We start from the raw sequence: 24,872 nt of genomic DNA, 5'->3' as shown, positions 1-24,872 counted from the left end.
CATAGGGGCTGATGGTTGCTGGTAAGGATCAGCCTGGCCCCAAGTGACCTCTGGGCTCTCCATCCCCTGCAGAACGGTGAGCTCAGCAGCCTGGCAGCCAGGAAATGGTGGTGGTTTGGCGGGAGAGGAGGCCAGATTAGGGCAGAGCAGTAAAAGCACATGGCGTAGTTCAGGACAACTGTCACCTGTGATTTAGAAAGGTAATTTGCCGCATGAACACATGGTGCTGGGTTCTAGGAAAAAATGTACATTGCAATATGTGTGTAAATTGGGAGGGTCCTGAAAGATAGGTAACTATTTGCTGAGAGGCCCAGCCCCCTTATATGGTCTCTGCTTATCAATAGGAACATTGTGCTGGAAGAGCAATAAAAGGCTCTGAGATACTTAATCTCTACCACTGTTTGGAATGCTGCTGAGTCATAATCCCCACGCAGAGGAGCCTGTGTCTCTGTATTCTCCGCAGTAAGATGCTCAGGGTTCCCCTAAGTGGACTCCGCTCATGTGGTTCATTAGCAGCTGTGGGTTATTGCTTCTGGTATTTCCTGGTGAGAGGAGGGGAGGAAAGTGCTATAACAAAACCCAGCAATGTGTGGGGGCTGGGAGAGAGCACACCAGGATGTAGGAAAACCTCACGAGTTTCCAGCTCTCCCAGCCGAGTTTCTCTGGCCTCCTCGTTTGCAGTTGCTTTTGGCTGGATGCACCATGTATGTGTCATCGTGAGCTGCCATCTATCTTTTGGGAACAAATATGAGGGGGGAAGCATATGTGTATGGACAAAAAATAAGGGGCCACATGCTCACCTGACTAGTTCAGGGAAGGCCTGCATGGCGGTTGTGCAAAATCAAAAACCTAAAATAACCACAAAGGATGGCCTGAAAATTAAATATTTGACTCAGAACAGTTTATAGTGGGTAGTCAGTCCTAGGCCAGTATTTTCCCTGACAAAGATAAACTCCGATTTTACTTAGCCTATCGCCTTTTTGGATTTAAAATAACATACGTGTGAAATGTCTGGGTAACTTGTAACTTCTCTTTCTCCGGACCCCTCAGGGCACAACAAATGGTACCAGGTCTTTCCCTCAATGTTATTGTTTTATCTATCTATCTATCTATTTATTTATTTATTTATTTTAAAAAATATATATTTTATTGATTTTGTACAGAGAGGAAGGGAGAGAGATAGTTAGAAACATCGATGAGAGAGAGTCATCGATCAGCTGCCTCTTACACACCCCCTACTGGGAATATGCCCGCAACCAAGGTACATGCCCTTGACCGGAATTGAACCCGGGACCCTTCAGTCCCCAAGCCGACGCTCAATCCATTGAGCCAAACCGGTCTCGGCCCTCATTGTTATCAAATTAATCTCCAACTGTTAACTATGGTAAGCTATCCTGTATTCATCTCTGTAAAAGAAGCACATGTCCATCATTTCACTTTCGGTTCAATCCCAGAGGTTTCCCTGCTTTGCTTTCTCCCATCTCCCTAATCTATCACCAATAGATTTCATATAACCCACTTAGGTCTTTTCCTTTTGATGGTAATTTATAAAAACAAGATATGAATTCGCCATTCTCAGGAGCATTGTCCCAAGCTGTTGAGATACTGCTTCCCGGCATCTGTCGACAGTTTGGCTCAAACTCACAAAATTCTTAACAGATTTGAATGCTTTTTTTTTTTTTTTTTTTTTTTTTTACCGTAACAGTAGACAGATGAAAAAATATCTTTCTGTCTTCTTTTTTAAATGACAAAATACTTGCAGAAGAGTCATTTCCTGTCTGTGGCGGGACAGGACCTCTGTTTGATTCTGCTCCCAGCTGAGGACTGGATTCCTTCGAGCAGCCCATCCCTGGCCTGTTCTCCCACCACCAAATGCCCTTCCTGCCCAGCGGGGCTCCAGTCCGTGAGCGGGCCTTGCTGAGCGGCCCCTCACAGGCAGCAGGAGGGCTGGTGGGTGCTGGGCAAGACCCTGTGCCCACCTGGGCAGTACGGCCCACCACCTTCCCGAGGGGCCAGCCGGGAACCAAGCCTGCACACTGCAAGGTCTGGGCTGGCAGATTTCCCTGGAGAGCACCTTGGCTCTCAGGATAAATGCCTCAGAAAATAAAAGTATTTTTAAAGCCTGGTTCATAGTATCGTTCCTTCCCTAGCTAGTCAATGCTAAGGAGTCTAAGAAGCAAAACAGAAAGAAAAGAAAAGGGAAACCGTGGCCACAGGAGGGTGGAGCAGGCGTGGTGTGGGATCTGAACCTTCACTCCCTGCTTCCCGGAAGGCAATTCCACAGACAGACCAGTGCTGGGAGCCACGGGGGTGGGGCTGGGGCTGAAACATTTAAAACCACTCAACGTGGAAAAGAGAGCCATCTCCCATTTACCACTGCCCACACGGCAGCTCTGAGCAGTTAAGCATCACCCACCCAGTCAGCCCCTCTTCTGGGACAGGGGTTGTCCTCACCCCAAAGGTGGAGGCAGCGGAGCTGGGGGGACACTGGCCCTGCAGGGAGCCCCTATCCACCCTGACTCCTCCTGATTCACCAACAAACATGGGAAGAGCCGTTCTAGGCCAGGAGAGGAGACACTGGGACAAACTGACACGCAGCTTGTCTTTGAGGACGTGGGAGCCGGCCGTGGGCTCTGTGGGAGCCGGTGGGCTCTGTGGCCCTGGAATGCGGTGCAGTGACTAGAGCACATGTGTCAAACACAAGGCCCGCGGGCCAAATCCGTCCCGCCAGGCCTTGCAATGTGGCCCGCACCGCGCTGTCATCACTGCACTCCGCTGCGTTTCCATCACAATGACAGTTTATGACTGTTCAGTAAACCATTCGGCCCGCGATTTAGGCTGGATTTTAGATTTTGGCCCCTTCTCTGATTGAGTTCGACACCCCTAGACTAGAGTTTGGGGTCAGAGAGGAGGAAGGAATACTTAGTACCTCTACCTGGAGCAGCCCCAGAGAAGAGGGGTTTGGCGGCAGGGAAAGAAGATTCCAGGCAGGGGTGATGGCCAGTGGGGGAGGGGAGAGTGGAACAGCAAGACATTTCTCCCTCTTCCTTCCTCCTCTCTCTCAGACAGAGCCCCGCCCCCAATGAGAGGTGAGTTCAGGTGATGGCCATTAAGGAGAGGCACCCATGGGCTTACCACGGAAGCTTCTGGGTACCCCACCGCGGATAACACAAAAAGAGCCTTTGGGGGTCCCTATCTACTATGAAAACAATCATTTCTGGGGAGAGGACTGTCCCCTCAGGAAGGCCTCAGGCAGGAATTCAGCTTTTATAGAAAAGGAAAAGAACTGGCCCTGGCCCGGCCCAGCAGAGCCGCTGCCAGGGAGCCAGGAGGTCAGGGCAGCAGGAGCCCATCCTCGGCCCTGGCTCTGCTGGGGCCTCACCCTCCTTCTAGACTAGAGGGTGCCCAGAGCTGCCGAGCTGGGTCCAGAGCTCACCTTCGGCTACTGAGAGGGGAGGAGGCCCAGGTGGGGAGGGGCTGCCGAGGCCCCAGCCAGGCAGGCGTTGGGCTGGAGACCAGGGGCCCGGCCCCACGGGTCTCTGTTTGGCTCATCCTGCCACGTGTTGCACCTCTGATATCCAGGATTGCAGTCCAGGCCCCAAAGTCCTTCCTGCTCAGCCCTCCAGATCTGCTATAGAGGGAAGGGGCTCGAGCCCCCCTCCCCGCCCTCCCCTCTCCTCCACTGTAGGTGCCATTCCGTACGCCCCGCCTGTTCTCTGCGGCAGTGGGAGCTCCCGGTGCTCCGCTGGCCTCTAGAACTCAGCAGACTGCTTCTGTGGGTTTCCAGCAGTGGGGGCCTGCAGTAAGGCCCGGGTAAGGGCGGGCCAGCAGGTGACCCCTCTACACTGCTAGGAGGACCATCAGCAGCGGATGTTGGGTGGCTTCAGGCCTGGGGCCCTGGGATGCCATCCTCCCACGGTCTTACCAGTTCCCAAGGGCCCACTGCTGAGGGGCCCTGATCGCCGAGGGCACGTTCATGGAATACTTGCCTCGTTTATAACAACGTGGGCACAGAAGCCTGACCAGTCACCAGGGCACTACGTCCTAACTCAGAGGCTCCAGGGTGTAGTTGCGTTCACCAGGGCACTATGCCCTAATTCAGAGGTTCCAGGGTGTAGAATACATAGTGAGCCCAGTGTCTGAGTACAGTAGGCTGGCTTCTCTTAGACTCCCCGGCCTGCCGCCCCGGGGCCAGGAGGAAGAGGGGGCAGCTGGGGTGCCTGGCGCTCAGGACACGATGGGTCTGGGGCTGCTCTCCCTGAGGTCTCCTTGGGTCTGAGAGAAGGTGCCTGTGAGGTCCCTGAAAGCCCTCTCTAGGTCTAAAGCCCTGAGTCACCCACAAGGGCCAGTCTACTCCTTTGGTGCAGAAGAAAACGCCCTTTCTCTGCCTGGGGGCTTTGGTTTCTGCTTCAGGAGGCTGACATCGGAGCCAAACCATGTCACTGCCTTCTTTTTCCGTTTCCCCCTCCAGCCCCCCTTTCTCCACAGCAAAGCGCTGAGACTGGCGCTGCCCTCAAGCTGCCCTGAGTCACCCCCCCCCCCCCCCACGTGTTCACCTTACAGTTCTCCCAATGAGTCCCTTCTGGGCTGATAATAGATAGCTCTCAGGCGCAGGGCCGCTCTGCCCCGTGTTCCTGGGTGGCTGTGTTCCTGGTGGCTGTGTTCCTGGGTCTCAGCATCTCGCCTCAGGCCCCAGAGGAGTGCTCCTTCCTCCGCCAGAGCCTGGGCCTCGAAGGACACCTCCCTTTCCTACCTGGTGGTTTCTCCGCTGCTCAGGGCCCAGGGCACCTCCCTCGAGTGGCTGGGGGCCCCTGCCGGGGGCAGGCGAGGCTCTCCCTGATGTCCTCCTGGCAGCCACTCCTCTGGCTTGGCGGCTCTGGAGGCTGGGGAGAAGGAGAGAGAGCTCAGTGGACTTCTGTTCTGGAAGCTCTTGAGGATGCTCCTTACTGGGCTGGGCGGCAAAGCCAAGAAAAGCACATACCTGGGCCAGCCCCTGGCCGGGCCCTGGCAGGTATGGACAGGGACTTGTTTATCTGTGCAGCTGGGGACTTTTTAGGCAGCCCCCCTGACGTACAGTACCTACAGCCTGGGTGCAGCAGTGCGCTCTGGCCAGACACCAGCGGCACAGGGAAGTGCGGGCCCATCGGCCCTGTGGCCTCCCCAGGGCCCCCCTGCCTCTCAGGGAGAAGCTGAGGAGACATGGAATTCCAACAGGAGCACAGAGACGCACTGAAAAACTATTATTGTTTTTTCTGAAATTCAAATTCTACTTGGTGTCCTGTATTTTTACTTGGTAGCTTTGGCAGGCCCAGGGATGGGTTTTTCTCTACTTTGAGCTGCCCCAGACGCTTTTAGGCCTGAATCCCTCAGCCCGCCTGGGGCAGGAAGTGCCCTAATTCCCAGCTGCAGCCTGAGCTGCCCCTCTGCCAAGGACCAGGCCCGGCTCATCCTGATCTTCGTGGGAAGTGACGAGAAGGACCGGAAGACTGCCCAGCTGTCTCCTGGGGACAGGGACCTGGGCCCTTCCTCTCTGCCCCCATTTCCTCTTCTCTCTCTACAGCCCAAGGGGTCCACTTCACTGTCAGAGCTCTGCAGTGATAAAGTCTGGATTCGCAGCTTCCAATTTTTCAGTTCTTTTAAAAGTCTCTCTGGCGCCTTTGTGATATGGCCTCTGCGGTATCTTAAATGTAAAAAGTCTCCCTGGCAGGTCTCCTCAGCCCGTAGCAGGGACATCTCTCTGACTTCCAAATAAGGAATTTGCTTCTGGTATGAAACCCAACAGGTGGCTTTATCTACTGGACAGTCTCCACCAAGGCCTGTGTCCGGAACTAGAATTTCACTGCTCTGATCCATTCTTCAATGGCCGGCTTGTCTGTGCTCTCTGCTCAATGGGCTTAGGAGGAGGAACTACGCTGAACTCCCCCTAGACCCTCTGGGGTTTTGGTTCAGTCACCAGACAGCAGCCACCCTTCCCGCCACCATACGCCACACTGGAGGTCTCTGGGGTCTCGGCCAGTGAGCGCTGGGGGCTGTGGGGAGAAGGGCACCCACTGTGTGCCCCCAGGCTTTCTGGGACAGAGCACTGGTTTCCTATCTGTTCCTCCATTTCAGACAGGGCCCACTGACAAGGCATGTGACGTTGATATTCAAGATAGTCTTGGTCATTGGGGAAATGAGAATAACTTTCCTCGGGCCATATTGTTGTCTTTACTCTTGGGGAATGATTTCCTTCCAGCACCCGGGGCGAGTTTTTTGGTTAAAAAGATTGTACTTTTCCCCAGCTGGTGTGGCTCAATGATTGAGTGTCAACCTATGAACCAGGAGGTCAAGGTTCGATTCCTGATCAGGGCATATGCCTGGGTTGTGGGCTCAACCCCCCAGTAGGGGGTGTGCAGGAGGCAGCCAATCAATGATTCTCTCTCACCATGCATGTTTTTATCTCTCTCTCTCCCTTTCTCTCTGAAATCAATTTAAAAAAAAATTTTGGCATTCAGCTGATCAAGCAGTTTGAGGGTCCCACAGGTTTCTTCTCATGAGTTTTACCTTTGTGTTGATTGTCCCATAGGCCTGAAGGGGGCTTCCTGAGAAAATGGCCTTCCGGTCATACTGGTGAGTCCCCACTGGGCCCCGAATGGGGCATTAATTCCCAGATGAGGGAAGGTCAGGGGGCCAGACTCAGCAGGAGGTCATGTGTGCGAGGGGACCTGTGGGAGTGGCTGGGCAAGGCCAGGATGGGATAGGAAACAGGTGAGCAAGAGCACAGAGGAGGCAGAAAGGGCTGGGGAAGCAGGACTCAGGGGGAGGGCCAGGAGGAGTCAGACAGGGAAGGAATGACATAAAGACAATGGGATCAGGGTGGCCACCCAGCCTGTGGCCTCCTCTCCTTGCTCATCGACATGGCACCTGTATTGGTGGAGCCCAGCCCAGCTCACAACCGGTCTCAACACAGCATCCCAAGCATGGAAGCCAAGACTGTTTGCCACCCCTCCTCACAGAGGCTGGGAGACAAGAGGAAGAGGTGGCTGTGGCGAGACCAGCCGGGAAGCTGACACTGGCCTAGGGACATCGGTCCCGGGTGGCTGTGGCTGGGCAGGCCTGAAAGAGGGTGGAGGGAGGAACAGGATCTAGACCAGAAACAGAGTAGGTGCTCACTAAGGGACTAGGGAAAGCCGTCACCCTAGGCTTGGCTTCTCCCAGAGAAGAGCGGGGGTGAGTAAAAGGAACTTCAAGGGGAGCGAAAGTTGCTGGCCTGAGGCTGAGAGTAGCCTGCAGAGCAGGTGAGCGGAGGTTTGATAGGCTCAGTCTCTGGCAGGTGGCGGGCACGCAGGTCGGTGTTCTGGTGGGAGGGGGGTGATGGGCGGAGGGGGAGTCTGAGAAAACAGGAGCAGGTGGAGGTTGGGAGACTCGGACTAAGGTCTCAGCGTTCAGAGCAGGCTGACAGGTGCACCCGCGGTGGGACTTGGGACACGCAGCTGCTCCTACCCCAGGGCTCCCATCTGGAGGGGCCACTGAGCAGCTGCTGCTCCCCGGGGAGAGGCACAGGGGACGACCAGTGATTGCCAAGGCTGAGTCCTCACCCGAGGAACCAGAATTTGCCAGGGCCTTCACTTTGTCAGGGCTAATATTAATTGTTCTTGAAAATAACAATAATGTCAACATTTTGGTAATGTCAACATTGCCAAAAACATTAGCTGCCACCCAGCCCTCTCTGTCTATGATAACCTTCAATACGACCTGGCAGGTAACATCATGGTAAGTCTTTCCAAAAGATAGGATCATGCTGGCAATCAGTGCAAGACAGAGGGCCACCCTGGTGGTCATTTTGGTAAAACTAGGATGTTTCTGATAAATAAGTTACCCTAGATGCAAGTCTTTGGAGGTCCAGGCCTATGGAACTTGAAACCATTTTTATCTGAATGGCATCAGGTCATATTGGCAAAAATTGTCACACAACCTAAAACCTCCACCCAGCAGCAGAAACCTTTGGATACATCGGGCCAGTCACCTTTTAGTGAAGGCGTGTTACTGTTTAAAGCTCTAATCGAACCATGTAAAGAGCAGATGCTCAAAGCTGGCAGAGCCTCTAGCGCTGCTCTCGGCAGGAGACCCGCCCCCAGGCCCAGCGGCCTGCTTCCTTTGCGCTCTGGGGCGGGCTGTCTGCTGCTCCGGGCTTGGAAGTGTTTGGATCCTATTGTGAGCAGATGATAAAAGTTCTCAGATGTTTCTCACACTGGAATCTGACCTGCTCCTCTGTTGTTTTTCCTATTTGAATGGAGATTAGAGTCTTATCTGGCTCGCTCATATCCTTTTAATTTCCTCTTGAAAATTAAAGAAAATACTTTGTAGATCTCTGATGCAACGCACATGTATTTTTTCTGGCATCTGAAAAATACTTTTTAGAAATCAGCAGCCCCAAAGTGTCCCCACGTGCTGCCCGTGTTATTACATGAGGTCGAAACACAAGGCTCCGAAGCTCCAGGCTCGCCGGCCTGGCAGACTGGAAGGTGGGCCGTAGGCGGGGACTGGAGGCAGCGGTTTCTGGCATGTTGGGATATCTGGGGGGATACGGGATGGTCTTCCAGCCTGCAGGAAAAAATGAAAAACAGCCATCAGAAAAGCCAGGAGACAGTTGTCTGCTGACTACCTTATAGCATCACAAACAAATATAGAAAGTCGAAGTACCTGACATTCTTTTGTTAATTTGCTATTAGCAGCTAGCAAGACTTTTTAGGGGTATTGGTAGAAACTAGGAAGTACCCTTGCTTGCTCATGTTAGCTCTTATACGTTTAGTGATACGAGGCTTAGTATCTTTCTAAGACACAATTCTATCGATCTTTTGGCTTTGAGTGACATGGGACATGGCATTTCAACCAACTTAAGGAGCCAATCTTCTGGTTCGTCCCCTAAGGATGAAATAGATTAGTGAAAGGATGGGTCCGATCAGAAAAGACATGACATGTCATGTCAGCCATGACAACCGGAGTTAGGCAAGCACAGGAATCTGCCTCCTGTCGGCCCGGTGGGTGAAGGTGGCTGGCAGAGACTCATTCATCCAGCAGACATGTGTTGCTGGATATGTCAGTGCACCAGACCCAAACCAGGCGTGACGGATGGGAGCGGGCAGGGTACTCCTAGGCCAGCCTGTACGCACAGCACTCACTCCCCTCAGCAAAGAGACACCAGCCACCTCTCCAGTGAGGCCTGGGGTGGGGGTGGAGGCACATCAGAGCAAGCACATGCCCACCTGTTGCAGGAGTGGGCACTATAAAATGGTTGTTCTTGAATGAGTTCCAGTAGCAAAGACAAGCAGACACCTAACTGTCCTAAGGGGGCAGGCAATGCTGTGTGTGTGTGTGTGTGTGTGTGTGTGTACGCGTACTAGTCATGAACACTGACCTGGGGCCACTAGGGAGAATTTACCGGATGTAACACCATGAGCAAGGTGAAGAGGCAAAGAAATGACTCACACTGGGTTGTTACAGAAACATTTACGTAAGCACCATAAAGACTGGCAACTGCAGGTACAGGCTGTCCTGGGGGCTTCCAGGGCTGGGGGAGAGGGGGTGGGCGTCAACTGAGAGGGACCATGGCAGCCAGGGTTTGACTAGATTTGATCTCTAAAGGAAACAGGAACCACAGGAGTGGCATCCCATGTCTGTGGTCGTGGAGGGGGGACCCCTGTGGAGAGGTGTCCCTGAGGAGCTCTGGGCGGAGGAGAGTGCTCAGAGGGCAGAGAAGGGCCAGAGGAGGAGCACGTGGGAAGGAGAGGGTTCTGTGTCCATGGATGGTTCTAGCTCAGTGTCTGGGTGGTGACACCATTCCCTGAAGCAGGGGGCTCAGAGGACTGTGTGTTCACCCAGGGATGCTTCGGGGACAAGTCTGGGCTGAATTAGAGAGGTGGGTGTCAGCAGCATGGAAACCAGACAAGTGGGGCCTGCAGTACATGGCATTTAGGAGGAAGAGGGGGAGAGTGAGGGACCGCCCCCAGTGGCAGAGGACGTGAAGGGGGAGGGCTGTCAGCAGTGTTCTGTGGGGGAGGGGGGTCAGAACAGGAAGGCCACAGTGGCTTAGGCAGCAATAACTTGCTGAAGTCATCGTCAGACCACATGGGGCTGTGAAGGGAGAGGAGGCTGGGCCAGGGAAGTCACCAGAGAGATGAGGGAGGCAGGGAGATAGCAGCAGCAGTAGGAGGTGAGTTTGAAGAGGGAGCAAAAGAGGCGTTAAATGGTGGAGCAAAGTGATGAGAGGAGAAGGAATCACATGGTAAACCAGTGTTTACCATGAAAAATGTTCTGCCCTCCCAATACCTAGACATTTTTGACATCTTTTTAAAAAGGCAGATACGTACAGCCCTAGCCAGTTTGGCTCGGTGGTTAGAGCATCGGCCTGCAGACTGAAGGGGCCCAGGTTCCATTCCAGTCAAGGGCATGAACCTCGGATGCAGGCTCCTCCCGGCTCAGGCCCTGGTCAAGGTGCTTACAGAAGGCAACCAACCAATGTCTTTCTCTCACATTGTTATTTCTCTCTCTCTCTTTCACTCTTTCTAAAAGATCAAGGGAAAAATATCCTCAGGTGAGGATTAACAACAAAAGCAAATACATACCCCAAAAAAAAACCACACACAAAAACTTGGGATTACTATGAGTGGCCAGTAGGCTAGATCCACTATTTTTAATTTGCTTTATCATTTCCTAATACATTCTTAGGCTCTTCCCATGCATTAAATATTCTTCTAAAACATCATTTTTCAATACTGTTTTGTGTGAATATATAATTTAGGTAATCAGCCTCCTACTTTGGCCATTTAGATTATTTTTCATTTTATAAATAACCAGAGGCCCAATGCACGAAATTCGTGCCAGAGTAGGCTTTGGCAGCTCCAGTGGCTGCCTGGATCCCTCCCTCCCAGCCGTGCTGGCTGCTTCATCCGGAAAGTCCTTGGGTCTAATTAGCATATTATGCTTTTATTATTATAGATGTGGCAATAAATACCTTTGTATATATCGCTGTAAAATTCTGACTTCTCAGTACAAAACCCTAGAAGTGGGGTTACTGACGCCAAAAGTACTAGTATTTTGAATGCACAAAAACAAAGTATCAGAGTGTCCCCAAGGTCAGAGATTCTCGGTCTGCCTACTCTCCCGGCAGCATTGGGTTCTTGGGGTTGCTGGTGTGCGTGGACAGTTATATCACTTTTTAAAGAGGCTGATTTAACGCTCCTGAATGTCCTTTCTGCCGCCCCTGCATCCCCCATCCCCTCCAACCACACCACACGGGCCAACTCTCTCCCCTCCAGGCGCTGCTGAGAGCAGGAATCCCATCTCACTTACTGGTGCTCCCTCAGCAATCAGCACACTGTCTGTACTGAGTGACATGTGTGGAGGGGGTGATGGACAATTGCTTTGCTATAGTGGGAAGGCCCACTGTTTTAGGTAAATGAGGTTTCTCATTTCTTGCAGAGACCATACCCACCAATCAGGACAGCCACACCTGCCCCCAGGCATGTAAAATATCTCTTCTTTCTCTACAAACTAGAACATCTGACTCAAGAATTAACTGTGCCCATTGGTTAGACCTCCCTTTATCCTCTCTGATTAAAATATCCTATGTCATTCTTGCATCTCTGTGCAGCCAGGGTGTTAATAATTTTAAAAGGTAATTTAAAAATAATTTTTTAAAATGATGAATCAACATCCTCTTTCCTACATCAAACAAGATGAATTTTCTTAGTTCCTTTTACTTCTTCTATTCAGAAAGATATGTTTATAAACTGGATTTTCTAGTAGTTGACACTTGGCTATATTCTAAATCAAAAACCTCCACTAAACCCCTCAGTTAGAGATGACATTTTGTGGACAATTAGGGAATCTTGATATTCTATATAATATTATTAAATTAATGTTATTTTTCATAGGTGTGATAATGTGGTTAAGTATAGGATGTTCTTATTCTTAGAAAATGCGTGCCGAAAGTCCACAGCCTTTTTTTCAAACGGTTCGGCAAAAAAAGGTATATATGTATAGCAGGCACATATAGAAGGAGCGAGAGCGAGAGAACTGATGGTGAAAAGGTAGCAAAATGCTAACAGCTAGAAGCTCTTCATTGTAATATTCTTTCAACTTTTCTGTAGGTTAAAAAATACTGGTTGTAAGTTTAAGAGAAAAAGGTGTGATATTCATTTGTATATCACTAATTAAAAAAGAAAACCTTGACCCCTTGCTGGTTTTGTCGCACTGCAACTGGGGCATCTGTCCTGACCAGGAATCAAGTCATGACTTCCTGGTTCATAGGTCGATGCTCAACACACTGAACCATGCTGGCTGGGGCAGGATAAATGCTTTTCAATAGAAACATTTATTTTGAAATGTTTATACATACATCTTACATGGCAGTTTAAGAAAGTAAATCCTTCTAGCCCAGACTTACGCTGGGTATCCGTGCCTGTGGCCGCTGGGGGTGACTGGCCTGCGCAGGGGCTCATCGCCGCCCCACTGCACCCCGGCCATCCCCTTCCGCCTCGTCTTCCCCGTGTTGGTCATGATCTGGGGAAGGAAAGAGAAAAAGGGGCTGGAGAAAGCATCTTGAAAGCTGACCTAGAAGCAGAACTTACTATATTTAATACATAAATCTATAGGAGTATGAGGCTTTGCACATAAGAGGATGGATCACCTAACCGGTTTGGCTCAGTGGAGAGAGCGTCGGCCTGCGGACTGAAAGGTCTCGGGTTCGGTTCCAGTCAAAGGCATTTCCTTGGTTGTGGGCACATCCCCAGTGTCAGTGCCTGGATATACAACAGACCCAGACAACCTTCTGAAGGACTGAGGAAGAATGTGTGAGTACCCAGACCACCTGACATCCAGTTTCCAGACCATGGTCATCTCTGACCAATCCAGAAGCTAAGAATGCAGAACTGATTCTTTTTAAGAGCTTATTTTTTACCGTAAGAGCCCTCAGCTTTTCTTTCTTTTTCGGAATGCTGGGTATTGCCTAGTTGTGTGTCTGATTTGCATACCCTAAGACCCTTGAATAAATCTTTATTATTTATTTCTAGCTGAAGCCTCCTGACTCTTTCTGAGTTTTTCAACACAAATAATTAGAAACCACAATTTTGGCCCTGGCAGGTGGCTCATTTGGGCCAAAGGGTCCAGGGTTCGATTATGATCAAGGGCATGTATTACCTTGGTTGCAGGCTCCTCCCAGCCTGGGTCCTGGTCAGGCAGGAGGCAACCAATCGATGTGTTTCTCTCATATCAATGTTTCTCCCTGTCTTTCCCTCTCCCACTCTCTCTAAAAAATCAATGGAAAAATATCCTCGGGTGAGGATTAACAAAAAGTAAAATGTTAGTGACTAGAAATTTGAGATAACTCTTTTGGAAAGCAGTTTGGCATTTTATATCAAGAGTCATAAAACTGTTCATATCCTTGGGTGTCAATCATAGTGAAAGAATCTCAAATATGAAAAATGTTAAGTAAATAAAGTTGTTACAAAATTATTATGGAGTGAAACTGGAACAATCTAACTAATAGGGGAATAATTAAGTAAAACATGCATGTTCATTTGAAATATTATATAGCCATTTATACTGATAAATACTAGGTTATAAAGAAAATGTTTATTTAAAACATTAAAGTCACGTTATAATACTACATAAAAATGATGCTTTTGATTATGTTAAAAGTATGAAAAAAGACTGGAAGGATTTAGTCAAAGATACTAAATGATTGCAGTAGCTATGTGGGATGGTAGAATCAAGAGTAATTTTTCCAAGTTTTCTGTAATATGGTTATATTATGTTAATAATTTAGTTGTCCAAAAAAGAAATCCCTGAAAATTAGTGAAATGTGAATAAAGTCTGTGGGCTGCTCCAACACCAATTTCCTGGTTTGATAAGTGCTGCAGTTACATAAGGTACGGGGGAAACTGGGTGAGGGGGCATGGGACCTCTCTGCAAGACTTTTCAACTTCCTGTGAATTTACAATTATTTCAAAGAAAAAAGTTTAAAATTTTTAAAAATTGGAATAATATCTGTGATTTCTTGATTCGTACTGACAAGTTATTTGGGTTTATCTACAACTATTTGAGTGAAGGAGAAGAAAAGGGTCACTTTCCGATAGAAAGCATCAACAGGCCTCAGCTGTGCTGTGGGGACAGCCACCAGCTAGGGCAGTGGGCGGCAGGCAGGCGGCCTAGCCCTGCACTGGTAAGGGAAGGGAAAAAGACAGCAGAGCGAAGGTGGGAGGGAGGCCACTACCCTCTTGGAGGAAATGGAACATAATTAAACTTTCCAAATAAGAATTAAAACGTAGTGTTGTTTCCCTTTATGTAACGTGTGAAATTCTCAAGAGAGCTGTTTGAACTGCAATCATTTGATACTGCTGTCCACTCTGACCTCCCTGTCACACTGCCCCCACCTGGGATTCAGGCCTCACCACAGAGCAGGCCCCTTACGTCCAGTTCTCAACAGTACTTTAGGACCTTTCAAGCCTTCTCTTCCCCGCTCTGTTTTGCCAGTCAGAACACTTGGGTCTCTCCACACAGAGCTGAGGGGCCTAAGTCTGAAGCTCTTGGGAAAGGCAGACAGTGAATACATGGGTTCTTTCAAGTCTGTTGCCAGCCCTCTGCCTTCTCCTCCCCACTCCACTGTCCTTTGGAGATTGAGCCTCCCTTTTCCTTCCTGAAGGAGAGAAAATATATCACTGATATTTGAGTATTTCAGTCTTTGGAAAACTCAGGCAGCCAAACCAAGTCCTTAAATTTTCACAGACCTAAGAAATAATTTATGGTGGGTGGTATCTGTCCCCTTCAACGGGTGAGGAAGCCAAGTCTGGTTTGTGGGACAGAATGGTCAAGGTCCCCAAGGAAAGAAGGTCCCTCTTCTTGGTGAAGAGGGTTCAGTGTGCAGGGCCCAGGATCTCTGCATGTGGCATGCCTGGTGTCTCAGAGCAGCCACTGTTTCCTAGCTGTCCTACAACCCTCTGAGCTTGCAGGGGGAGCAGCGGTGTGGCTCATGTGATTTCTAGGTCCCTCAGCTGCAAAGGAGCCTTTCTGAGCTGGAAAGATCATAAACAGTATCTGGTTCAACAACCTGCTGTCTACACAGAGTTCCACAGAAAAGAGAAAGGGTTCCTGGCACCCACCTGACTATCCAGAGGAACTCAGCTTTCTCTGCCACAGATGGAGAGTGTATTTGAAAGAATAAAATCTGCCTCTAAAAGTTCTGCTGCTAAAAAAATTTAACCACAATTTAAAAATGCAGCTTCCAGTGTTTCCCAGAGTGTGGTGCGCGTCCCCCCAGGGGAACGGGAGGAGTTTGGTGGGGATATGCACTGCACCGTGCTTAACTGCGCCTAATTCTACGTTCTCATGAGTACGAGGGGTACTCAGCGTTATGATTTTAGCCGAATGTAATTTACTCAGTAGCAAAAGATGGTCAACACATGCCAATGAAGGTAAAAGATATATTTTCCATTTACAGCAGGTCCTTGGGTTACATTGGAGATCCATTCCTGCTGTGCGATGTAAGCGATTTTCTAGCTTTTGAGTACTGATGAATCACTTAAAGAAATTATGACATATTATGAAGTATAAGGTATAAATGTATATACTTTAAAAATACCTTCCCAGACTCCCTTGCAGCTAGGGGCCATGTGACCCCATTCTGACCAGTTAAAAGTATGTGGATGTCTCCAGGTGGAGCTCTGGGAAAAGCACATGGAAGGGGTGGGTCTGGCTGGCCTGCATGTTTGGCCTTCTCCCCGACTTTATCATGAATTTAATTCAAGAGCTGCATCCATCATCTCACGGCCAAGAAGCTAAAGCACATGGATGAAGGGCTGACACACAGGGCAGAACTACCACCGGGCTAATGGCGTCAAAGCTTCCAGGTCTCAGAAGGGAGCCCTAGTAATGTGTTTTTGTTTGGTCATATGTTTTTGCAAACTTTGCAGAAGTAGGATATTTGTAATCACTTAATACTGCTCTTTTCTCCTACTCAGACTTCCCTTGTAACAAACAAAACGTGTGAAAATTTAGAAGCTGGACAGGTAGATAATTACTACTAAGCATGGGCAGACCTTCAGATAAATGAAGGTCCCTGGCGTGTGACCTTTAGTTGTATTCTAATCCCTCTTCTGTTCACCAACAGGTCTACTTGTGACAGGTAGCGAGGGCCACTGGAAACACACTGGCTAAAACAGAACTTCTCATAAACACAGTATCGTAGCAGAATAGACCAAACCCTCATATGTTATGGCAAACATTCAGGCCATCAGTGGCCCATCTCTCCCTCTCACGTGGTACTTACTCCCAAGTACTCCGTGGTCAGAAGCTTCTCGCCTGAGAGTTCGCCGAGCTGGGGCTGGATCAGTTCGTCTTTGTCCAGATCGGCTTCCATGGTGTCATGGTCCTCCTGTTTCAAAAGAGACATGGGGTGAATGCTCTGGATCCCCGCCACAAGTTCCCAGTGGGCACTTGCCACAAAATGAGAAGGCTTTAGCCCAGCCACAGCAATGCATGGGTCTGCATTTCAAAGGCTCTCAGGGGCCATCTGCCTTCTGCTCATACCTCTCCAGGAAGACAGACGAGGGATACCAGCCCGCCTCTTTAGGGAGCTGGGTGCCTATTAAACACCTCCACGACCACAGCTGAGAAGAGGTTCAATAAGATGCTCCACAGTCTTGAATGTATCCATGTGAACATCCTGGTTGTGGCATTACACTATAGTTTTGCAAGTTGTTACCATTGGATGGAACTAGGTAAAAGGCACATAGGATTGTCCTGTAGAATTTCTAACAATTGCATGTGAATCTACAATTACCTCAAAATAAAAGTTCCAAAAGTAAAAAGAGAGGGGTTAAAAACAAAATAATAGCATTTGTGAGCTGGTACGCATCTGTGTGTAATTAAATGCCAGTTGAGCAGCAGTCACAGTAATGGGGGCCTGTGGTCCTTTCCCACCCGCTGCCAGGACTTGGGCGAGTATACACTGTCCTTTGCAGGTTAAATGATAAAGATCAGTACATAACAGACCAGACCTTTGTCTGACAGGGGCACTGACCAAGGAAGGACGGAGTCCATATAAGTCAGGGAGCTGGCCTGCTGTGGAAGCGGGAAAGGGGGATGGGTACACCTGGGAGGAAGCTGGCAGTCCAACGTGGGGGGTGGGGAGGGGCTGGTAGAGGGGGTGCCCCAGGTCATCACGCCCTGGTGACCATGGTTCCTGAGATCATCTAACCAATCCTTCCCCTAATTCCTTGTCCACTCAACACCCTGTAATTTAGTTCCTCTAAACTTGCCAACAGGAAGAGAAAGCTCTATTCTGCAAACATGAGTACCCTGTTTTATTTTCAAATGAATTTCCAATTGTTCTGGATGCTCTAGGCTTTTGTGAATTTGATTTATCTGAGTCAGTTTCCAAGGAATCTGAAAGCTCAAATTCCCAGGAGGACTGCCTCTGGGTAAGACTGTTGGGGGACGGGGGAGAACGGTGTGTGTGTGTGTGTGTGTGTGTGTGTGTGTGTGTGTGTGTATGTGTGTGTGTGTGTGTGTGTGTGTGTGTGTGTGTGCGCGCGCGCGCAGACCTGTCTCTCCAGGCTCATTTTAGGACACAGATAGTAAGCACCATTTGCCATCACTAGACGGTGTCACCCTGGATGGGCTGTCTGAAGAAAAGGGGGTTTGACTTATTCCAAGTGGTCCCCAAAGGCAGAGCAGAGCCAGCAGGCTCCAGAGCCTTCTCTGTCAGGCAGCCTGCCTCTCTGGTGGGAGGGGTCACGTGGACTCCCACCAGCACACACTGGAGAGCATTTAAGTGGGGCCCTCTATGGAACCATCGGGGAACCCGCTTTCCATTTCCATAGCACCTTCCGTCCTAACTCTTACAATGACTCTGGATCCTTCCATTATTGTTCTGTCTGAAGTGGAAAACAAGCCTGAGACAGTGACAACTCCATGGTGACAGCTTGGCCTGGGTCTTGGGGAGCCCCTTTCTGCCCAGATCTTTTTGGCTTGGCCACTTGGGGCCTGCAGAGATGCCTGTTTCCGAGGAGGCCCAAGCGTACTCACCAGGTCATCTGAGGCCTGAGGGTGCCCAGTGCCTGGTTCAGGTTAAGCTCAAGGGGAGAGAGCGTGAAGAAGAGGGCCACAGCAGCATCCTGCAGTCCACAGTCTCATCCCGCTCTCTTCCCGTCCCATCTAATCACAGAGAATCCACTCCTATCCACCTTGGAACACCAGGTTCAGGGTTGATCTAACCTCTCCCTAGTCCTGACTCATTCGCCACAGCCAGGAGAGTGCCTTCTCCTGGGGGGGTTTTCACCTGAGTAGGCAGCTCAGCCAATTGTACAATAGCTTCCCACCATCCTGACATTTCACACGGGAACCCTCAGAGGTAATGCCACCTGTGAGGCCTTGCCTGGGGTCAGCACTGGACAGCGAGGGAAGATGTACAGCGTGGCCTCAGCTCAGAGTTCAGTTTACTAAAACACCAACACCTCAGTCATCAAATAGCGTGTGCAGTACTTGATTATTTCAGGAAAATGACTGCTCCTTGTGAACAAAGGCAGTGGGCGCTGTGGTCAGAGTGAGTGGCAGGGAGCTCTGGGCAGTGGAGTCGTCTTTCAGCACCGGCTGGAAATGGGCATGTGAAGTGCGATTTCACAGAGGTATTGGTGATAGGCCACTTCCCTGCCAGGATGGAATTTGAAACGTTAAGAAACAAAGCAAACGTCCACATTCCGCTTCAATGGAAAATAAATGGTCAATAGCTAACCTTGGTCAACACTGGCGAAGTGTTTCTTTACCCTGGACAACAAGTACATGTGTGAGACATTCACTTGCCGGTCAAACTACACTCTACAAACTAGTGACCTCAATGAAAGCTCGATGTATTAACGTGCCAGAAAAACGAGTTTGTAAGGGATTTGTCAAAATAGTTATTTTTGTTTTTGAGTTAAAACAAGTTTAAGTTTTTTCATAAAAAGTAGCATATAGTTTTTTGGGTAATTGATAGGCCTTTCCTAACCTCCAGAAACACAGGACAAGGTCTGCACTTGGTCCCTACTATACACAACCCTTCACTAGAAGTTGACTCGAGTTGCAGCTTACTATGTGAGCGAGGGCGAGAGAAACCGGGCACCGCGGTCATCCACTCACCACCGTCTCTCTACAAGCAAAACACAGGCAAATACCACTGGTGCTTTCAAGAATATCTTGTTAATGTTAAATGTATAAATGGAAGAAAACGGACATGAAAATCATTTTTCAGTTGGTAATTCTTGGTTAAGACAGTTTTGTACCAAGCTCTAATTGGGAAGCCATGACTCTTGTCAGTGCCTAGGTTTCCCTATCCATCCCTCGGGGTCATCGTGCTGACCCCTTTAAAATCATGACTTAAATTCTCTGGTCTTGAAAAGGCATGTGCTGTATAGATGTAAACAAGTCACTGTCATTATCTTTCTAGGAAACGCTGGTATTGGTGAAAAGGAAACAGAGGCATCGCCAGAGCTCCTGAGACTCACAGAGCCACAGTAAACTGAGCTGAGCCAGTGGAGCTGGAGAGTGCAACTGAACAAAGAGATGCAAGAGCTGAATTCAATACTATTCAGTCTAATTCCCAGCCCCTCTGGGAAACTATGAGGGAGGGAGGTTCGGGAAGGTGAGGAAAGCAGGGGGTGCGGTGGAAAGTGTAAGCCGAGAGCTGACCAAGAGGATCAGAACCCCTGAGGATGTATAAGAACCTTCTGCAGTGGGCAAACCTAGGACACAGTCACTGACAATTACTGCTGGAGCATTCCATCCGGGAGAGAGGCAACCACTTCCCCAGTTCCTTCCCAGGCAGGCAGCTGGGGGTGGCCATGCCCCAGGGCCAGAGCTCACGTGAAAGCAGCACCAGCCACATGGCTAACTTTTCCGAGCCGCTCTCGAAATGCCAAATGAAACACATTTCGCAATCCACTTAGTGAAGGAAGGAGGTGAGGGATAAGAAAATGCTTCGAGAATAAAACCCTCCTTAGGGTGGGGTTTTAAATACCATTGTTGGAAGGAATTTTACTAAAATTACTGGTCTTTATGTGCTCTAGCAGCGTGCATCAGATTACCGAAGGCAGAGTTTAGGGGTAACTGATTACTTCAAGAAATTAAGAGTGCCTCATAAGAAAGGCACTTGAGGTGAGAGGAATTTAGGGGCCCTAATGCGAAGCTTCCCCATGGCAGCTCGGTGATCTTATGACACAAGATGCTTAACTGGAGCCTTTAGATACATAATACTCCAGACTGACCAGATTCTAAGCAATTGGCCTGAAAATAAAACTAAGGTTAACCACTAAATGCATTTGAAAACTCAGATTCTTTCAGATATAATGAGGAGAGCAGAATGTATTCAAGTGGTTTTACATATGACAAGTAAAAGTATCCAGTGTGTTTTCCACTTGAAATAATTATAAGACTGCTACCGACAGTTTAAATTTGAGACACCTTAGAACACTGCATTGTAAATCTCACTCTTTGTAAAAATAAGAGAAAAACACTCCGCATGGGAGAGAAAGGGTGGACAAGGTGACTGGGCAGGCAGCGTCAATACATTTCCCCTAGTGAAATGGACCTTTCTTTCCCTTTTTGCTTTTTCCTGGGGGGAGGGGGTGCCCAGGGCTGCGGGGGAGCAGGTCCTGAATCCTCAAGGACACACCATGATGCCTGAAAGTTGTTTGGGACAGCAACTTCCCATCCTCAGAACACGTCCAGGTAATGATGGCTGGTCTAATTACCAGTCCCGTTCAGGAAATAACTACATGATAGAAACCAGAGAAACCCTAAGGTCTTTACTTCTCTGATTCTTCTAACCCATTGCTTTAGCCGCTCAATTTGCTTGCTTAAACGTTTTCCAAAGTCTAAGTGAAACAGCAAGATATGTGGTGATAATGGCAAAGTGCTCTGTGAAAAGCCAACATTAAAATATGTAATACACAGACTTGGGGAAGTGAAAGACAGCAGGAAGCTTTTGTGGGACAGAGAGAGGAAGCAGTCATCATCACACCAGCAAGAGGACTTGTGGTTGCTTCTAAACAGGGGTCCTGAGTGTTCTCAGTTGATGGGGGCTGGGGAGGGCTCAGGGGAAGAACTGACTCAGGGACTAAGTGTGTGCAGCCCTGAGTAAAGTAGGGGGGTGGGGCTAGACAAGAAACCACCAGCCAGAACTGCACACACACCCCGGACACAATGTCAGCAAGAATGCCATAAGAAAAGACTATTATTCAATAAACCACTATGTTCAGAAATAAGGTTTAGATGGACCTCAACATCTTCATAAAATCTGTATGAAGCAGATTTGAAAAGTAAGAATTTGTCAGTGTTTCTCAAGTTCCTGGGGTGTAGGGGGAGTGATGGAGAAGAGTAGGAATATGACAGCAGGCTGGCTGTTACCACATCTGCATTGGGAACAGCCTCCTTCCCGCCTTCTTACCCACAGAGGGTGTCCCACCTCTCTTCTCCCTGCTTTCTACTTCCGGCTCCACCCCCACCACCGCCGGCCTCGGCTCCAGCTCAGCACACGTGGGCCTCAACTCCAGCAGACCTCGGCCTGCATCCGTCTAGACCTCCCCTTGCTGTGATGATGTTAAAACTCAGTGCTAACACACTGAGTCTGTGTCAGCACAATCACCTAATGAAGGGGGTACAGAGAGGCTCCTGTGCTGCCCTTTCTCTTCCCTGTCACCTTGGACTTGGAAGAAGGGCACAGCACACATGACCAAATGCACACACTACACGAGACAAGACCCTGTCGGCTTCCATAAGTTGCCCTGCCCTCCCAGGGATCAAGACAGTGTCCAGCCTCGGCGTTAGCACCCAGCCCAGGGTCCTGGGTGAGACCTGTCCCACATGGCTCTGGAGGAAGGAGGGAGAGAGAACCACTACGTGGACAGTAGGGAAGGAAAGGAAACTGTCATTTTTTGGTGTCCATTATTTGCCACAGATTAACTCACTGATTCCACAATTGTGTAATGAGTATTTATTTTTATAGATGAAGGAACAAAATTAGTAAAGTGAAAGAAAATACAAAGGTAGCTGGGGTCTCACTGGGTGGGGCTTTGGATACTGCCTTTAGCAACTTAAAAAAATATTTTTAAAAACATTTTTTATTGATTTCAGAGAAGAAGTGAGAGGGAAAGAGAGATAGAAACATTAATGATAAAAGAGAATCATTGATCAGCTGCCTCCTTGCATGCTCCCAACTCGGAATGGAGCCTGCAACCCTGGCATGTGCCCTGACTGGGAATCGAACCACGACCTCCTGATTCATAAGTCAACACTCAACCACTGAGCCACACCGGCCAGGCAGCAACTTAATTTTATTAGGTGATGAGGGGCATAGGAATGTCTTTTAAAAGGATCATGTGAAAGTGTCTGCAAATGGGTCAGCCACTGTGGGGAGCTATTTGGCAGTATCTAGTAAAGATGAGACCCTTGTGCCCCCTGACCCAGCAATTCAAGGTCTAGCTATGAACCGCATAGAAGCGCTCACACAGGAAACAAGAATGGGAGCCTCTGTCCCTCAGAAAGGAACGGACAAACGCAGTGGTTCTGTCTCACGATGGAACACCACACAGCACTTGATGGATGAACTCGGCAACATGTATTGGTACGAATAAACCTTTAACATGTAATGTTGAATGAAGAAAGCAAGTTGGTAAGTGAATTGCACAGTATTGTGCCACCTGTGTAAAATTAAAAACCACAAAACAAAGTGTATATTGTTTATAGAAACAAAGATTATAAAAGCACAGAATCGTCCATAGAATTTACACCAACTTCAGGATAGCAGTTAATTCTGGGAAGGGGAGGATGGCAGAAGGATGAAGGAACAGGTCTCCACCTCTTCTATTACTTTCTGGAATGTTGAAATGTTCCCCAACTTAGAAATGAAGTGTTCATGTCCCTGCATGACTTGAGCTTTAGGAAGAGGGCCTGGTGGCCACATGCAGGACAAGCTGGGAAGAGAAGAGACTGGGCTAGGCAATCAGTAGAGGGGAGACGAGACAGAAGCCAGCAGGTGGAGAAGAAAAGGAAATGAAGAGGAAGAGGAAAGTGACCCTCAGCATGATGAGCCAGAGTCTGGAAGATGACAGTATGAGGGAGAAGGAACAATCACAGATCACTTAATGTTTACAGATGCAAGCCTGAGATGATTGGCAGTTGACTAACATCAGTGTTGGTTCATGCCCACAAGAGATTTACTTTTTAAAAATTAATATATATATATATATATATATATATATTATTGATTTTTAAAAATATATATATTTTATTGATTTTTCACAGAGAGGAAGAGAGAGGGATAGAGAGTTAGAAACATCGATGAGAGAGCATCATCCATCAGCTGCCTCTTGCACACCCCCTACTGGGGATGTGCCCGCAACCAAGGTACATGCCCTTTGACCGGAATCGAACCTGGGACCTTCCAGTCTGTAGGCTGACGTCCTATCCACTGAGCCAAATCGGTCTTGGCGAGATTTACTTCTGTTTGTTGAACATGTATCAGGGGTGTTAGACTGAGCTGAGCGCTGTTAGAACAGCGCTAGAGTTCATGGTAGTTAGGAATTGGCCCATTTAGAGAAACCGAGGCTTGTACATGGCCAAGTCAGGACCCAACTAGGACCCTGATTCAAACAATTCTGACAGCCTAGAAATCATGAGATCCACAGGCCACCTTTTCCCAGAGCCTCAAGCTCAGTTCAAGTACAGGGTGACAAGGGCTGCCCGGGACTTCCTGAATTCACATGGCAGTTTTATTTTCATTGTGAAGATCGGCACTCTGAGTGGTCACTTAGCATCACTTTTCAGTTAATAGCGTCTAAAAGCGTTTCTCCTCTCTCAGAATAAGGCCCTGTCTTTCCCAGGGCTCCAGGTGATCTGACCTTAGTGACCTTCTCTGATTCTATATCCTATTCCCACTTCTTGCTGTTCCTAGAATTCTCCAAAATGCTTCTGCCTCATGGCCTTGACCTGTGCTGTTCCCACTGTCCACCACGCAGCCCACTTACTCACGCCCTCTTCTTTTACTGCTTTTCAGGGCACATGCCACCATTTGACATTATCCCTATCGGCTTATTTGTGTGAGGTCTGCTTTCTCCTGACGGAGTATCTATGTTGCTTATTGCTATATCCCTAGGGCCTAGACTCTAGGAGTGTCAAGCCTAGAATAGTGCCTGACAGCTTCTGGCAATTGAAACATGGGGAGTCAGTCAATTCCCCTCTACAGGAATCAAGTGTGACAGATTCATTAAAAACCATCATTTCAGGGCAATGGAAGATGACCAATGAAGAGAACAGCTTGAGAAGTGTTTGCTCACTGGGGAAGAGCTATTAAAATTAGGCAAGAATGATGCATTCATGGTCCCTGTGCCTAGGTGAGTTCCCACTGATTTCAGGCAGGAAAACCCACAGCTGTACTGGTTGGAGGTGTGGCCTTGGTAGAGGACAAGCAGCAGAGCAACTAGAAATGGAGGTGGGGGGTTGTCTCTGGAAACAAGAGCCGTGGAAGGACTGAGATGATAAAACATCCTGCACCCCTGATAGGCTCTAAAGTGCAGAGAACTCCAGGGAGCCCTGAGAATTGAAAAGCTTTGGGGAACTTACACATTTTCTGTGATTTTCATTGTGTTCCTCCACCTCCACACAGTTCAAGTGGCAGAGGTGGAAACCGTATTGGCTTGAGGTATGTAGATACAATCTCTGCTCAGATCTCTCCACAGTGAAACTATGTGGAGAGACCAGAAGGGCAGGGAGATAATAAGCAGATACCCCAGCTGCATACCGCAGTGGAGAGAACTTCACAGAGACCAGGCAAGCTAACTGCATGCTAAACAAAACAGCAC

At 48.8% G+C, this 24,872-nt stretch overlaps 1 protein-coding gene across 3 annotated transcripts in view; it reads right to left on the bottom strand.

Annotated features, from left to right (window-relative positions):
- Nucleotides 1-24,872, bottom strand: part of ARMC9 (armadillo repeat containing 9) — a 108,623-nt gene that overhangs the window by 9,942 nt on the left and 73,809 nt on the right. For 2 of the 3 annotated variants that reach the window (XM_045575377.1, XM_036421446.2), the window contains 4 exons: nucleotides 16,307-16,411; nucleotides 12,428-12,543; nucleotides 8,447-8,583; nucleotides 4,754-4,883 (listed from right to left, as the gene is read on the bottom strand). In XM_045575377.1, the coding sequence (XP_045431333.1) occupies nucleotides 4,754-4,883; nucleotides 8,447-8,583; nucleotides 12,428-12,543; nucleotides 16,307-16,411 (488 nt within the window). Of the gene's footprint in view, nucleotides 1-4,753; nucleotides 4,884-8,446; nucleotides 8,584-12,353; nucleotides 12,544-16,306; nucleotides 16,412-24,872 lie in introns of those variants that run through there. The other variant, XM_045575378.1, reaches the window with a different exon arrangement.

Source organism: Pipistrellus kuhlii, unplaced genomic scaffold (genome assembly GCF_014108245.1).
Source record: "Pipistrellus kuhlii isolate mPipKuh1 unplaced genomic scaffold, mPipKuh1.p scaffold_m20_p_7, whole genome shotgun sequence".
Taxonomy (NCBI): domain Eukaryota; kingdom Metazoa; phylum Chordata; class Mammalia; order Chiroptera; family Vespertilionidae; genus Pipistrellus; species Pipistrellus kuhlii.
The sequence above is the reverse complement of the archived record's forward strand: the minus strand, read 5'-3'. Positions and strand labels throughout refer to the sequence as shown.